Source organism: Natrix helvetica (genome assembly GCF_964273705.1).
Source record: "Natrix helvetica genome assembly, chromosome: 6".
Taxonomy (NCBI): Eukaryota; Metazoa; Chordata; class Lepidosauria; order Squamata; family Natricidae; genus Natrix; species Natrix helvetica.
The window spans coordinates 45,642,808-45,657,974 of record NC_138553.1 but is presented as its reverse complement, the minus strand read 5'-3'; the positions used below and the strand labels follow the sequence as shown (position 1 = coordinate 45,657,974).

At 35.8% G+C, this 15,167-nt stretch overlaps 1 protein-coding gene across 1 annotated transcript in view; it reads left to right on the top strand.

The window, feature by feature from the left end:
- The window catches only part of TRHDE (thyrotropin releasing hormone degrading enzyme), a 295,375-nt gene that overhangs the window by 228,997 nt on the left and 51,211 nt on the right, over positions 1-15,167 (top strand). The window contains exons 8-9 of the mRNA XM_081957923.1: positions 509-574; positions 3,179-3,357. Coding sequence (XP_081814049.1) covers positions 509-574; positions 3,179-3,357 — 245 coding nt within the window. The remainder of the gene's footprint in view (positions 1-508; positions 575-3,178; positions 3,358-15,167) is intronic.

The window sequence follows — 15,167 nt, the reverse complement described above, 5'->3', positions numbered from 1 at the left end:
GTTGTAAGATTTGCTAGAAGCAAAGATTAAAATGTGGAAATTAAAGTGGAAAATGTATTTGAATGTAAGAAAATAAAAGTTCATTAGCAAGATTGTAAGATTTTTCTGGGCTGATGACCATATTCAGCTTTGAAATGGACAGAGCTCAGACAAAACTAATTTTGTTTATCTTTAAAATTGAATATGCTAATTACACTCATTATGTATTTAATAATTTTCCTTTTCTAATACATCAAAAATTATAGCTAAGTAACAACATTTACAGATCTCTGCAGTCCAAGTTTGCAAAGACCACAATGAGCCTGCATCCTCACTCTGTGTATCTATGATTTATAGAACAGTAATTTGGAATGTTGGTACTTTTATTACATATTGAAAACTAACTTTAAAATGTTCTAAATTTACACTAGGCATGGGTATATAATACAAATATTATAAATGTATGCCTAAAATGTATAGACGTTATACAGCATATATTTTATATATTTATGTATGTATGTATTTTTAGGATTATTTAACTATTTACAAGTATGGCAATGCTGCAAGGAAAGACCTATGGAATACACTGTCAGAGGTAAAACCATTAAACATATTTCATCAACAAATGTAATTTATTTTGAATGTTTCGTTACTTGGCTTAGAGGCTTACATATGTAAATATTGTATAAAAAGTGATACACTGAAGAACAGTTTAAAAATTGTGCTTAAAAAGGCACTTAATTGTGCTTAAAAAGGCACTTAACACTCAAAATCTGTTCATCTTGCTAGCACATTTCCTTGCTCTTTGCCTTTAGAATCAGAGGTAAACAACTGTCATTGATTTTAGAAACTGTGATGGATTCAGATGTAGAACATGAAACATAGGCAGTCTTTGTTCAGTCTACAGGTTTAGTGTTCACAGAAGGTGCACAAGTAATTTGGCCATTAATTGGAAATATTGATAACATAGAGGCAGAATGCAGTGTCACACAAGCTGCAGAAGGGCATGGAAACTTTTCTTTCCTGATTTATCCTCCCCACAATTTGCTTCTTCAATTCCCCAATCTTCTTATGCAGATTTTAAACACATGTTAAGGATATTGTTAGAGGAGGATTTGCTCTTCTGCTAACCCTCTCCTAAAAGAAATTATTTTATTAGAGTCAGAAAATTGGAATTCACCTAGAACCTATAGCATATATATTAAATGACGTAAGATAAATTAGTAATGGAATCTGCATTAGAATCTATTGCAGCAAGAGAGATCATGCCTGTAGGATTATCTGGAAGGATATGGGAGCTGTAAATGGACAGGATTCTCTGTGATCTAGTGCTTCCATTTGTGCATTGGACCGCAGTCTCATCTGGCAGATAAAAGCAGCCACGGAGGAGATTAGGAATATAATCATGGAGGAAGAGAAAGTTTCAGCACCTTAAGAACAGTATTGTTTTACTGGTTCTTCAAGGAGCCTTGTCATATAGCAAAAATGAACAAGTCATCCATTCTCCAACCATATCGTCTTGGGGAATATTATGGAGAAAATACAGTTATTGGAGGAAACTGATTAATTGGATCTGGAATTCGAGATTCAGACTCAGGCATGGGACAGAAACTGTATTGATCTCTTTCATGGAAGTCTTGTGGACTTGGAAGGAACATTACCTTTGTTCTCTGAGATGTTTGATTTCTTCCTGGTAAAATCTGCCCACCTGGCCCAATTAGTTTAAGAACACATGTTCAGAGTCCCACTACCAGGAGATATATCAGTTCTCTGTAGGCATGTCTCAACTTCATCTCTGAAACCCCTGAAAAGCCATAAAATGCATAAATACTGGACTTTTACAGAGTGATTTTTAGGTCTGATTGTAAAGCCATCAAAGTGAAAGTAGGTTTTATTTATTTATTATTTTGCATGATAATATTGTTGTTGTATTTTATTTAGTGAAGAACTGCCTAGAATTCAGTTGGATTGAGACAAAGTATGAATTCCACAAATTAATTAAATGTATTCCCAATCCAAACTCTGGTGAGGTACAGCAAAGTCTACACAATATATTTAAACAAAACCAACAATAGAAATCTACTATATATTATAGATGCCATTCAATCAAACTGAAGCAAAGGACATATGCCTACTGGAGCACGGGCAAATGGTAGATTTGAAATATCTCTTCTGTCCATTTTTCCATTAATAGTGTCAAATACTATGGAAGAAAAGTCAGAGTGCAAAAAATAAGTTTCTAAGGTGTTCAGACCTTAAGAGTTGGCAGATAGTACTGAAAGAAAAAGAGAATGCTACAGTGATAGAGCATGGCCAAGAAAACCCAAGGCCTGGTAATTTCCATATAGGCTTCTTCTGAGTTGGCACACACAATAGGACCATACATAAAAATTATAGGTCCCATATAGGGATGTAATTTATTTAAATAAATGGCATTTTTGTAATAATGTGGATCAATTCCAAAGAGTAGAGTAAACCAGTTAAAGGAATCAGTAAAGTGTTTTGAAATTCTTATTTTGTAACATTTGCTCTTTCAATAAAACTGAACTGAACTGCTTTCACTGAACTTAAAAGTTGTGTCTGCAACCCTGACACATTGTAGTTAAGATGATTTTGCTTAGAGTTAAACATATTAATATAAAACTAAAGTGGTGGCTAAAATTGTCACTAGTGTTGTTCTGCTTTAACTTTTCATGTGAAGTTAATCTTGCAATTAAAATTAATAGCCAAGTGTTCATAAAATAGAAATAGAGAAAGGTATGTGCTTCAAATGTTGGTGAACTATAGTTTCCAACAGCCCCAGTCAGCATAGCCAATGACAAAGTAGATTGGAGTCAAAAGTAGTTTAAGAGCATCTGGAAGGACAGAGACTCTCTACTACTGGGATAAAGCAAGTGAAATAATATTTTTTACCTGTTACATTTTATGATTGTTATTTTCTGGACGGAATTCTATGCTGCATTGAGCGCTAACCCATTGAACGTAGTAGAATGTATTTCTAAACTATGATATAATTGTGATATTAAATTGGACATTTTAAATAGAATTTAAACAAACTTGATATATCTGCATAGATAAAAAAAGCTTCAGATAAAATTATGAAGACATTAATGAATTCACTGAATCCTTTTACTAAAAGAGACAATGTGGTAATAGTATCGTTTCAGAAAGGAGTTCTGTATTTTTTGTTTGTTTTAAGGCACTTAAGAAGATTGGGAAATTTGTGAATATCCAAGAGGTAATGGATCAGTGGACACTCCAGATGGGTTACCCTATTATCACTATCAAGAGAAATGAAAATGCAGACAGTATTATAGGAATCTCTCAAGATCGCTTTGTTTATGACCTTGATAAAGATCCCGGTTTGAGAAACAACAGGTATTTTACATTTTCTAGTATACATACCATATATTATAATTGTTTTAATACTACTGCTAGAGAAGGACAAATATCTTCATAAATGGTTATATAAAGATTTGTGAATAATAACAGTGATACCACAGTATGCCCTTGCTATTTAAAAAAAACATTATTTATAGGTACTATGTTAAAATATTAAAAACACATTTAGAAAGATGCAGATAAAGACTTGAATTTATGTCTGGAACTTTTCAATAATAGATAGCTTAAATGTGTTCAGTCATCTTTATGTTTTTTTTTTACATGTGGGCTTTCACAGAGGAAGAACAATTAAATATTAAATCAGAAAAATTACATTTAGTATAGCACAGGTATATAATTGATAAACAACTCCAAATCTGTTAAATAGTGCAACTTAATATGGGAAAACCTATATATTAATATTGTACACGTAAACTTGGAAGTCTAGAGATATTAATGGAACTATATTGTCTAATTCTTGGCATCCTCTGTACGTACATTAATAGCAACTGGGAGAGGCACTGAGACCGCAGGAGCAAAGTATGCTTAAAACTTTCCTTCCCATCTGCTACTGCCTCAATCTGTTTACTTCCCTCATTGCTTTTTAAAAATGTATATTTAATTACTTACATTGGATTAATGTGTCATGGAATTCAAATTTCTGAGAAATTGTGTTATATTTTATAATTTTGCCAAAATTGTAGAGCTCTATGAATACAGCAATAGTGCATTCATTCAATACAATACAGAATATTGGCAGTGGGTCTCGAGTGGGAAAGGAAGGAAAATAATAGGCTGAAGGAATCTGCAAACTTTAATCTCCATTCCACTTATTCTACGAATTGCATAAGGATGAGAAAGCAATTTGTCGTTCACTACTTTAACTAACCTTTAATGAACCTTTAATACCTTGATGACCAGAGTAGCTGTTACATCAATCTTGATCTTTCTGTTAGACCTATTTGCATGCCTATTAATTACTGCACTAAATAACTAGTGGAAGGAGCAATTGTTTTCTTGCTTGTACTGTAGTAAGGTATGCGATTGCCTCAGAAATTGCTGTTTATATACAAGATGTAAAATTGCTGTATACAAACAAATATGTGATTTTTTCCCCAAAATTAGAGCAAACAGGAAACCAAAGCAAGGTCCATTATGCAAGGACTTTCCTCTCTATGAGCTGTTTTTCCATGTACATTTCCATCACTTGCTGGCTGGCTAATTCCCTTATAATGAAACAAAATGAGGTTGTCGTTAGCAGTTTCCATTTCTTTCCACAAGTACATACGTTCTGATAGCTATGTTGTTGTTGTTACCATGGTAGTGACAATACTATTTCATTTGTTTTATTTAACACTGTTATTTGGTTAGTCACAGCACCATTTAATGCAAAAAAGAGGGTGGTAGATACAGTATTCGTAAATGATTGATCCTGTTATGAACTACAATTTTGTGAAAGATAAACCAATTAAATTGATCGCTGCCAATCTTCCCATTATTTTAAAAGGCCATTCTCAATATCAATCCTGACTAATTTTTTCCTAATGCTAATTTATTAAACTTCTATGCTGCCCAGCTCTCAATGACCGTGGGTTTAAATTTAACAGAGAAAGCTAATGGAGTTAGAAATAAATGTACCATGTTTTACCCTTTTATTTTCATAAATATACAGAATGTTGGAGATGAATGTAAAATAGGAAACAGAATAGGACAAAAAAAAATTTTTAAATAATTAAAAAAAAATCATTTGCAATCATTATTGCTTAGAGAAGTTGGTATGAACAAATTTAAATTAAATAGGGTATAATTTTGGGACCTGTTTCCAAAATGCAGCACTCATTGCCCATTTCAGCACAAACTAATTTTGAAACCTATACTTTTCTGAGCTTTTCTTCACCAATAATTTGGGGCAGCATAGATGTTGCTACATTAATAAACAGAAACACAAGAGCTAATGATTCATTGTCCTGACTTCCTTTGCAATCTAGTGTATATTGATATTATTGGATGTTTTGTGGAATAAAAAAAGCAGGCTAATGTTGCCAAAATTGTCTGGAGTAGAACAAGGCCAGCCCAGAAGACAGCAACCAAAATGGGAGTTTCTGGGCTAATTCAGAAATCTAAATAATGAATGAGCATAAATTATTAGTGAACAAATATATAGATAATAATCTAAATACCTACTGGTTATATAATAGTTTTTCTGCAGTGTAGTATCTCTTAGTCAGATGAATTAATTACTACCCAGAGCAAAAATTTAATTTCAAATTTTAGTAACATTTAAAAAAAATGTGTATGTATACCTTTCCATTTAACACATGACTCTGGTTGGCTACCAGGCAATTAAACAATCTATAAGTAAAAAGTATTTTAAAACAGTATATTGCATTCAGAATGACTCAGAAACATACAATCACAATATCAAATAGCTTATCCAACAACCTGGCGCCCTGGCCAGGAAAGATTTATGGATTCTTAACATCATAATTTTATTATTGGAAGGTATTTGGCCTCTAAGATGTCCAAAAATTACAGTTATTTTTAAAAGACAACATTTTTATGACTTGATTTATGATGGAGCTTCTTATCTTTTGAATAATAAATGAAGTTTTATAAAATTCTTTAAAATACCATCTTAAAAATATTTGTAATTATGTAATTATGTCTAGCATTTTAGCATTCTTGTTAAAAAAAAGAAATTAGGTACGAGAAAACAAAAATGAAAAGGGGGGAATTGAGAAAGAAATCAGTAATTTCTCAGATTAAGCATCAAGTCAGCAATAAAATATTGTAATTGAAACACTAAAGAGAAGTATTTAAATACTCAAAGGCTTCCACTTTCACAGACACTTCATATACTTAAGAAAAGCTTTCTTCTCTGAACTTGCTTCTTTGGCTCAAGTATTTTGAGCACCACCAAAGTTTCTCTGTGTGACTGAGAAGGGGAACAGTTGAGAAGAATTAGATTTCCATTTGCCAACACAAGCCAAATATTATTTATTTAAATGAATTATAGCCAGAATCCTTCAGACCAGCGGTGGGATTCACTTACCTTCTCTACCGGTTTGCAAATCTGTGTATACACAGTCTTCGCGCATTACGTCTGGGCGGGTGGGCAGAGCCTCACGCAGCCTCCACTACTGGTTTGCCCGAACTGGAGAGAATCAGCTAAATACCACCTCTGCTTCAGATTCTAGGCAGTTTATAGATACACAAACAATAAATGCAGTTAAAAACATATATCATCCTGAACTAAAACAATCATGACAAACCAGGTTTGTCCTACCAACACATTACAGTAACTCCAAGCCTGAAACCAAAGCCAGATCTTAAGGACAATTTAGAACCCCCAAGGAGGGAAAATACTGTCCTTATCTCTGGGGAGATGTTGTTTCAGAGGATGGGGATCACAACAGAGAAGGCAAGCTTCTTTAGTCCCATAAGATGACATCATATAATAGAAGGAGCCTGGAGCATTCCCACTGCCAGGCAGAAATAGTTGGAGATCAGTGATCCCTAAACTGTAAAGGGATTTATAGGTAACATTATCTTGAATTGCACCTGGAAGCTAACTGGCAACCACCAACATAGCAGTAGAGCGAATGAGCACAGACAGATCATGATGTTACTACTATTGCTTGCAGTGCTGCATTTTGTACCAGCTATCTTTTCAGATGATCGTCAAGAGCAACCCTGTATACACACATTGCAATATGCCAGTTGGGAGGTGACCAGGGCATGAGTAACTGCCTGAAGGTTCTCTGTCTGAAATATCAGTCATTATTTCAGTCCATCATTGTAGGAGGAATGATGGCACCATAAAAAAAAAGTATTTGCACTATAGAAAAAGTATTTGCTTTTGTACAAATATTTGCTTGTTTATTATATGTCACAATTCTAAGATTCTGAGCACCAACCCAGGAACCCTCATTACAACCCTGAGCTACAAATATTTTCCTTTACTAATTCTACAGTTTTTGTAGTCAGAATTGGGAATCAGTAGTAAATCATGATTGAATTGCTTACCTCTCTGAGCCCAGGAGTTAGTAACTCGATATCATTAGTGCTGCCAAAATCAGCAAAGGCACCTATGGAGAATAGATGTCAGTGTATGCAGAGGTACCCAGTGCCACTATTGATTCATATTTGGCCATTGGCAAAATGTTTGTAGAATGTAGAAAAGAAAGCATTTGTCTAAGTCTAAACAAATCCTGTACACACTATGTGAATGTTAATATAATTGCACCTTAAGTAGAGTGACCACATAGAATGAAAGCCTTCCTGTTACATTGGGCTCCTTTTCCTTTACGTCACTATTTACTATGTCATGGGAATGGACAGTGTGAAATCCTTTTATATGACATATACATGTAGACCAGACAAATCTCAATACTATAAAATGGAATTCTTTGTCTATTTTATACTATTTTGTTGGGTCTGTTGTATTATGTTATGCTTGTAAATTATTTATAAATTCAGTACGGTTCCTAAAGGGATGCACAGTATTGTAAGAATAGCAATTCTGTTTTTTAAATAATTGCTTTTTGAAGATCCTTGAAATAATCCTATTCTAAAATATGCTGCTCTAATCGTGTTTGTTTTCTGTCATGGGAGTATTGCCTAAATGCAACAACCTGATTTATTTTTAGATGGCATAGAAGGAAGTAAATAATAAGGATTGCAAATAACCATGTGAATGTCAAGCTTAGTAAATATGCCTGTGTTTTTAATGTATATTTTCAAGTCACTTTACTAATATAGTTATAATCATCCATATGTGAAAAAATCTTCTGATTCACCCATTATAAAAATGCATATTTATAGCAATTTCTTTAGCCATTTCTTTAAAACATTATTGAAAATGAATGTTGAGAATACTGTCAACGCGAATTCAAAGGATTGGCCTTGACAGAAAATTTCTATAATATTAATCTCAGAAAATAAGATGTTACATGTGTACATCAGTACTTATCAGTAAATGCTGCCACACCAAGATAGTCTTTTTTATAAAATAACACTTTTCAACTATAACAATCATTATTTTTCTTTTTTTGATAGCAATTAATTTTGAAATTGATTCTGGATTATATGAAATGAATTGGTTATTACGTTAACTGACATTTCCACAGGAATATTTTGAAATGATTTATGTAAATTTTGAAGAAGCATTGTTTTAAATCCAGCTCTTCTATTCAGCTTACTGAATACACTTTTATAATTGCTAAATAATCTTTATAGTTGCTCAAATCAGGTAGCTTATCTAGCAAAGGCCTAATCACTGACATACCAAAGTTGCATTATGTAAAAAAAATTAATACACCTCTACAGAAATGCATCAAACCAAGGATAGTTTCCTTGAGTGCATATGGATTAATATAAAAGGAAAAAAGAATGACATTGCCATGGATGTATACTACAGGCCACCCAACCATAAAGAAGAAATTGGTGAACTTTTTGCTAATCAGTTAATTAATTTATGTAGGAAACACATTAGTAATGGAGGACTTTAATTACCATGATATCAGTTGGGAAACAAACTCTGCATCAAGTGGGAGGTCAAACGGGTTCCTGATGTGCCTAGCAGACAGTTTTGTCATCCAAATGGTAGAGGAGGAAACTAGAGGGTCAGCTGTACTGGACTTAATCTTATTAACAGAGATGAAATGATAGAAGGGTTGAAGTTGCAGAAACTTTGGGGGAAAGTGTTCATGTCATATTGGAGTTCAATATAATGCAGATACAAGTAATAGGACAAAATTAAGCTGATGCATTAGACTTTAAAAGAGCTAATTTCAACAAACCTAGAGTTGGGAAGGATTCCATGGATGAAAATCTTAAGAAAATAACTAAAGAAGCTTGGGAAACTCTAAAAAATATGATTATGAAAGCCCAGTTGAGCACAATACCACTGAAAAAGAAAAAGAAGAAATCAAAGAAGAAATCAACATCGTTGCATAAATAATTATCTGATAAACTGAAAGACAAAAAGAACAAGCATAATGAACAAGTCCCAGACTAAGCTTCCAGGTAATGGCCAAGTAGTCCATCAAACAGAAAACCATATGCACAAACAGAGTCCACGAACACAAAGCCTGCTGGCAACTTAAACTAAATCCACCTAGTGTCAGTGTTCCAAATATCATGCAGAATTAAATCAAAGTCCAAGGCAAAGTTATCATTAAAACTCCAATTTGATAAAAGAGACATGTTGGCATTGTGCTATGAAATTCCAAATCTGATTTGCTTCCTGGGATTCCACCCAGTTGAAAGTTCATGATCTTATCCCCACACCCATAATCCACCACAAGGTCCAATCTTCTTCTTCCACGCTGGCATCTACACCCCTCTGCTTCTGGTCAGGTATCGAGGTGCGGAGACAAAAGATGACCTTGATCTTCTAGAAAGAATGACAACAACACATTCCACAATTCTACTCCTTTCTATTCCCCCCTCCCAACTACTGCACTAAAGAAACAGCATAGGAAAATAATAGAAAGTGTGGCAGGCCAAAGATCCTAAAAGAAACATAACTACAGGCCTGACACCTAGCTCATGAACTGCAGAGTCTTGGAAACACAAACATCTGGCCACAACCCACACACATTGCTTCCAGCAACATCTCCTTCTGCCTGCTGTGCTAAATAGCTCCCAGTCCAGCCCATCAAGAGGGGGTGGGGCTTTTTTCCGAACAATCTGGCAGACCTCTATCTCTCCGCCCTATGTTCTCTGGGATTCATTACAGCAGGCATTCCTCCCTGTCTTCCACACTGGTCTGCAAGCTCTCCCCAGCCGAGACCTTCAGGTTCAGTAATTCCTGATGTGACAGGAATGATCTCTTGCTCCCCCAAGGCCTCTGAGGAAGAAGTGGAGGAGTCATCGTCCACAGGAGACATCATACTACCAGAACCAGATGGATTATATTCTAGAGTTCTGAAGGAGCTGGAATCACTGAACCATATATTTCAAATATCCTAAAGCATCAGGGAACTACCAGGGGGGGGGGGGAATCTGATGATTCCTATCTTCAAATCAGGGAGGAAATGGATCCAGGAAACTACAGACCAATCAGCCTACATCAATACCTGGAAAGATCATGGAAAAGATAATCAGGCAACAGATCTACGAACCGCTAGAACCAAGCAACCCAAAGCCAATATGGATTTGTCAAACAGATCATGCCAAACAAATCTTATTTCATTCTTTGACAAAGTGACTATATTAGTGGACAAGTGAAATTCCATGGACATAGTATACTTGTATTTGAGTAAGGCATTTGGCAAAGTAGACCACAACCTAATTCTCAGACCTAGAAAAATGTGGAATAAGCAGCATCACCACCAAGTGGATTCGCAACTGTCTGCCAAAGTGCACTCAACTGTAGTCCTTAATGAAATTACATCTACATGGAAAGAAGGAAGCAATGGTCTGCCCCAGGGTTCTTTCTTATGCCAGTAGTCTTCATAAATGGTTTAGAAGAGGGGATACAAGGGGAACTCATCAAATTTGCAGACAACATCAATCGGGCAGGAATAACCAACACCTCAAAAGATAGGCTGAAGATGCACAGTAGGACCTTGACAGACTTGAATACTGGGTCCTATCTAAGAAAATGTAAATTAAAGGTAAGAAAAGTAAGATCTAGGAGACCTAGTAGAGAAGCACATAAATATGAGCCAGCAGTATGCTGCAACTACCAAAAAGCCAATGTAGTCCTAGTTTGATATTTTGATATAAGATATTTTAGGATTACATGACTATGTCTTGATGATGACAGGTATACATCTGCCCAAAATTGACTTGACACAATTGATGACTGGCAGAAATGGCTCTATTTCTTCCTGCCAAACTTTGGAGCCTTGAAAAAATATGCCAAAATAGACACTAGTTCAAGATTGGTATTATAGATTTTCCATTAAGGTTTGTGGTGACTAGGTCTTCCCAGCCAGCAGTGTGCTGTAGCCACTTCATGTGAATCAAAGTCACATGAAATGTATATAATATCTTGGTAAGACCATACTAGGGATACTGCATCCAATTTTGGTTGCCACAATACAAAAAGTATGTTTATACTCCAGAAAGAGTATAGAGAACAGCAACAAAGATGATCAAGGCACTGGGGGCTAAAACATATGAAGAACAGTTGCAGGAATTGGTAGGTCTAGTTTAATGAAAAGAAGGACTAGGAGTTACATGATAGCAGTGTTCTAATATCTATGGGGTTGCCACAAAGAAGAGGGAGTCAAACTATTCTCTAAAGTACCTAAAGGCAGGACAAAAAGAAGCAATGAGGGGAGAGGAGAGGAGCAACCTAGAACTAAGGAGAAATTTCCTGACAATGAGATGGATTAACCAGTGGAACAGATTGGTTTTAAGAAGAGACCATTTCTCTGAAATGGTCTCCTGCTTGGGTGGGTGTTTGCACTGGAGGACCTCCAGGGTTCCTTCCAACTGCATTATTCTGTTCTGTTATTATGTTATTCGTTTTTCTATGATTACGTGTATCCATCTCATCAATCTCATCCATCTCATAAATCCCAAGAAAGTCCAGAATGGTATAGGATCATGATGGCAAACCTATGGCACGTTCCACAGGTGGCACTCAGCATCCTCTCTGTGGGCACGCGAGCCATTGCCCTAGTTCAGCTCCAGCACGCATGCATGTGTGTCTCCCGGCAGCCAACTAGTCATTGGGTCTTTGCCATGCATGCATGGGGCGCATGTGGGAGGGGACATGTGCACAGCTGATTTTTGGCCTTCCGGAGGGCCGGGGGGGGGAGGCTGTTTTCACCCTCCCCAGGCTTCAGGAAAGCCTCTGGAGGCTGGGGAGAGTGGAAAATGGTCCCAACGAGCTATCTGGAAGTTCAAGTAAAAACTTCCAGTTGGCCGTTGGGCCTGTTTTCACCCTTTGCTGAAGCCTGGGGAGCGCAAAAACGGCCTCCATCGGCCCCCTGGAGGCCCTCTGGAAGCCAGAAATGGATTGTTTCCGTTGGCCCATTGTGCCCTGTTTCACCCTCCCCAGCGTCCAAAGGCTTTTCTGAAAAACGGCCCTAATGGGCCAACCAAAAGTTCGGAAACAATCCATTTCTGGCTTCCGGGGAGCAGGGTGGGGCGTTTTTGCCCTCCCCATACTTCAGGAAAGCCTCTGGAGCCTGGGGGGGGGGGTCATATGCGCATGCACAGATGGGCGGGGAGGATAGAATTGGTTGGACGCATGCACCATCACTGGGTTATATCAATTAAGATATTAGTTGAAAAAAGATACATCATGTGTCACTTCAGCTTTTCAAGAAACTCAGGAATGACACTAGACAGACTTCCTAGAGCCAATTAGATAATACATAGGTCTTCAAATCTATGCAGAATTTCAAAATACTCAGGCTGCCTGGCCTTCTTGTATATTTTTTAAAGAAAAAAATAGCACAATATATGTTGATATTGAAGATCCAGAGAATGTTACATTGGCATAGTGTCGCGTTGTACATCATAGTGTTGCCTAAGTTATTAAAAAGCACCCATAAATGTGTCTGATTAGCTTTTCCTTCTGATAGTAGGAATTCCCTAAAAAACTTAGTTCTTCAAGGGGAACATTATATTACAGTATTACACTATTTTCCTAGTAAAATTGTTTTCTTGACATACAATAACTCCATCTTTTCTGGATTAATGTTGACCAAGCCCCTGATTGCTTTCATTTTACAGTAATTCTTCAGCTTTCCTAGGCTGAATCAGTAGGAAAAAAATGTAACAAGGGAATAAAATATGTGCTATAGTTCCAAGGGAATATAATGTATGTTTAGAAACATTAATTTAAAATAATCTTACCTATAAAAGTTAATTCAGTTTTATAATAATTCTTCTGTTACTGATGTACATTGCTATAATTCAATTATTAATTTATTTTAAAATGCAACTGTTATTGTTTTAAACTTGGAAAATTTAATATTTATAATTCTGTTTTTCAGTATATTCTAATTTCATATGTTATTGATGCGTTTGTAGGCTTATTGTCATGTTTATAATAAATATGGAAATTTGTGTAGGTGTGTTTTCTAATAAGTATAGAAATTGAAGGAAACGTAAGAAGGAGGCTGAGAGGAATGAAAAAATACAGAGTGGAACAGTTGAAAAGAAAAACCAATTCTGACAGCAAAAACATTATAGGAATGCAGTTCTGAGTGAATTACAGATGGCTTTGATAACTTAAATCTTCACTGAATCAATTAAGACTTTCACACATATAAAGATGCATGTTTACCTGAATTGCTTATTTCTGAAATATGCTTACAGCTTTCTGCAAAAGTCCTGATCAATTATAGCAATGAACATTTAATTGTTAGTAAAAAAAACGAAAATAATGAATTAAATGCAAATGTTACTCTTTCAAAAATAGAAGAGGAAACAGTAAAGGGACTTAATTTAATTTGCTACAGCATAGCGCAAATTTCCATTCTTTGGAAAATGCTGCCACTAATTTCATTGGTATGTTGAAAACCTGAGAACAAAATGTGGTGAAGTTTATTATTTCTTCACTAGTCAGTGGAACCTATTCATAAATAACTTATATAATATACAAATAAACATGAAAGCCTAAAATTAATTATCCCAACTATCATCATCATGCATATGCCCAGCTGTCTAGTCATCATGCATAATGCTGTAAAATTCAGCTTTCTGCATATTTCACTTTTATCATTCTTTCATTCAGTCTACATTTAGTAGCTGCCTTGCATATAACATTTTTAAAAGAATGTTTTCATTTAGGTATGCACTGGAAGCCAAACCATTGCAGGTTCATAGCCTCTCAATGAGTGTGTGTGTGTGTTTGTGTGTGTGTGACAGAGAGAGAGGGTGGGGCAGAGTGTTTTTATTCATATGACACAGCTTACACTTGCTGACTTTGCCATTCTTTGAGTGTTAATTCACACTATCTTTAGTTTTGACTGATCCTAATACTTAAACATAATCTACCAATGTGGTTATGTGCCGTTTTTTTCGGACTATAAGACACACCAAGATTTTGAAGAGGTAAATTTTTTAAAAAAGTTTTTGCACTCTGCAGGCCTCCCAAACCTTCTACATGCACCATTTTTTGCAAAAATCAGGGTGTGCAGAGGCTTGGGGAGGCTTTTAGAGTGCTCCTGGGGGCTGGGGGGGACAAAAATGAGCAAAAAGCGGTCCATTTTTCTCTCATTTCTGCCCTCCCCAGCCCTCAAGAACACTTTGCAGACTTCCCAAACCCTCGGTGCATCCATTTTTTAGAAAAATGGGATGCATGGGGGTGGGAAGCCAAAAATATCTGTGATCCTTGGCTTTATTTCATGTGCCTTTAAAAAAATTGTTGGCCCTTTGCAAATGATAAATTCAGGCCTAAAGGAAAAGTCAACTGTCCTTCATAGGCAATCTGTTACCTAAACAAAATAAACATAAAAGAGACTATCAAAAATAGAAAAAGACAGGGTCTTATTTTCTTTTGACACCCCCCCCCAAAATAAGGGATTGGCCTTATTTTTGGAGAGGTCTTATTATTTTTGGAGTGCAAGAGGCGGCAAGCGTGGTCACCTCATGGCTGGTGCTGTGCTGCAATATTTTCGGGGAGGGCTTATTTTGGGGGGAGGGCTTATTTTACTGCATGTGCAGTAAAAGGTCTTATTTTCAGGGAAACATGGTAGTATGTCATATAAACTTCAAAAGTACATCAATTTTTTTCCAAAAGATTTCAGTTAAATAAGAAATCAAAATGTGCAAATTGCATTACCTGTTCAACTGTTAATTATATCAAAATGTATTTTGTTGCAGCAATTTTGGGA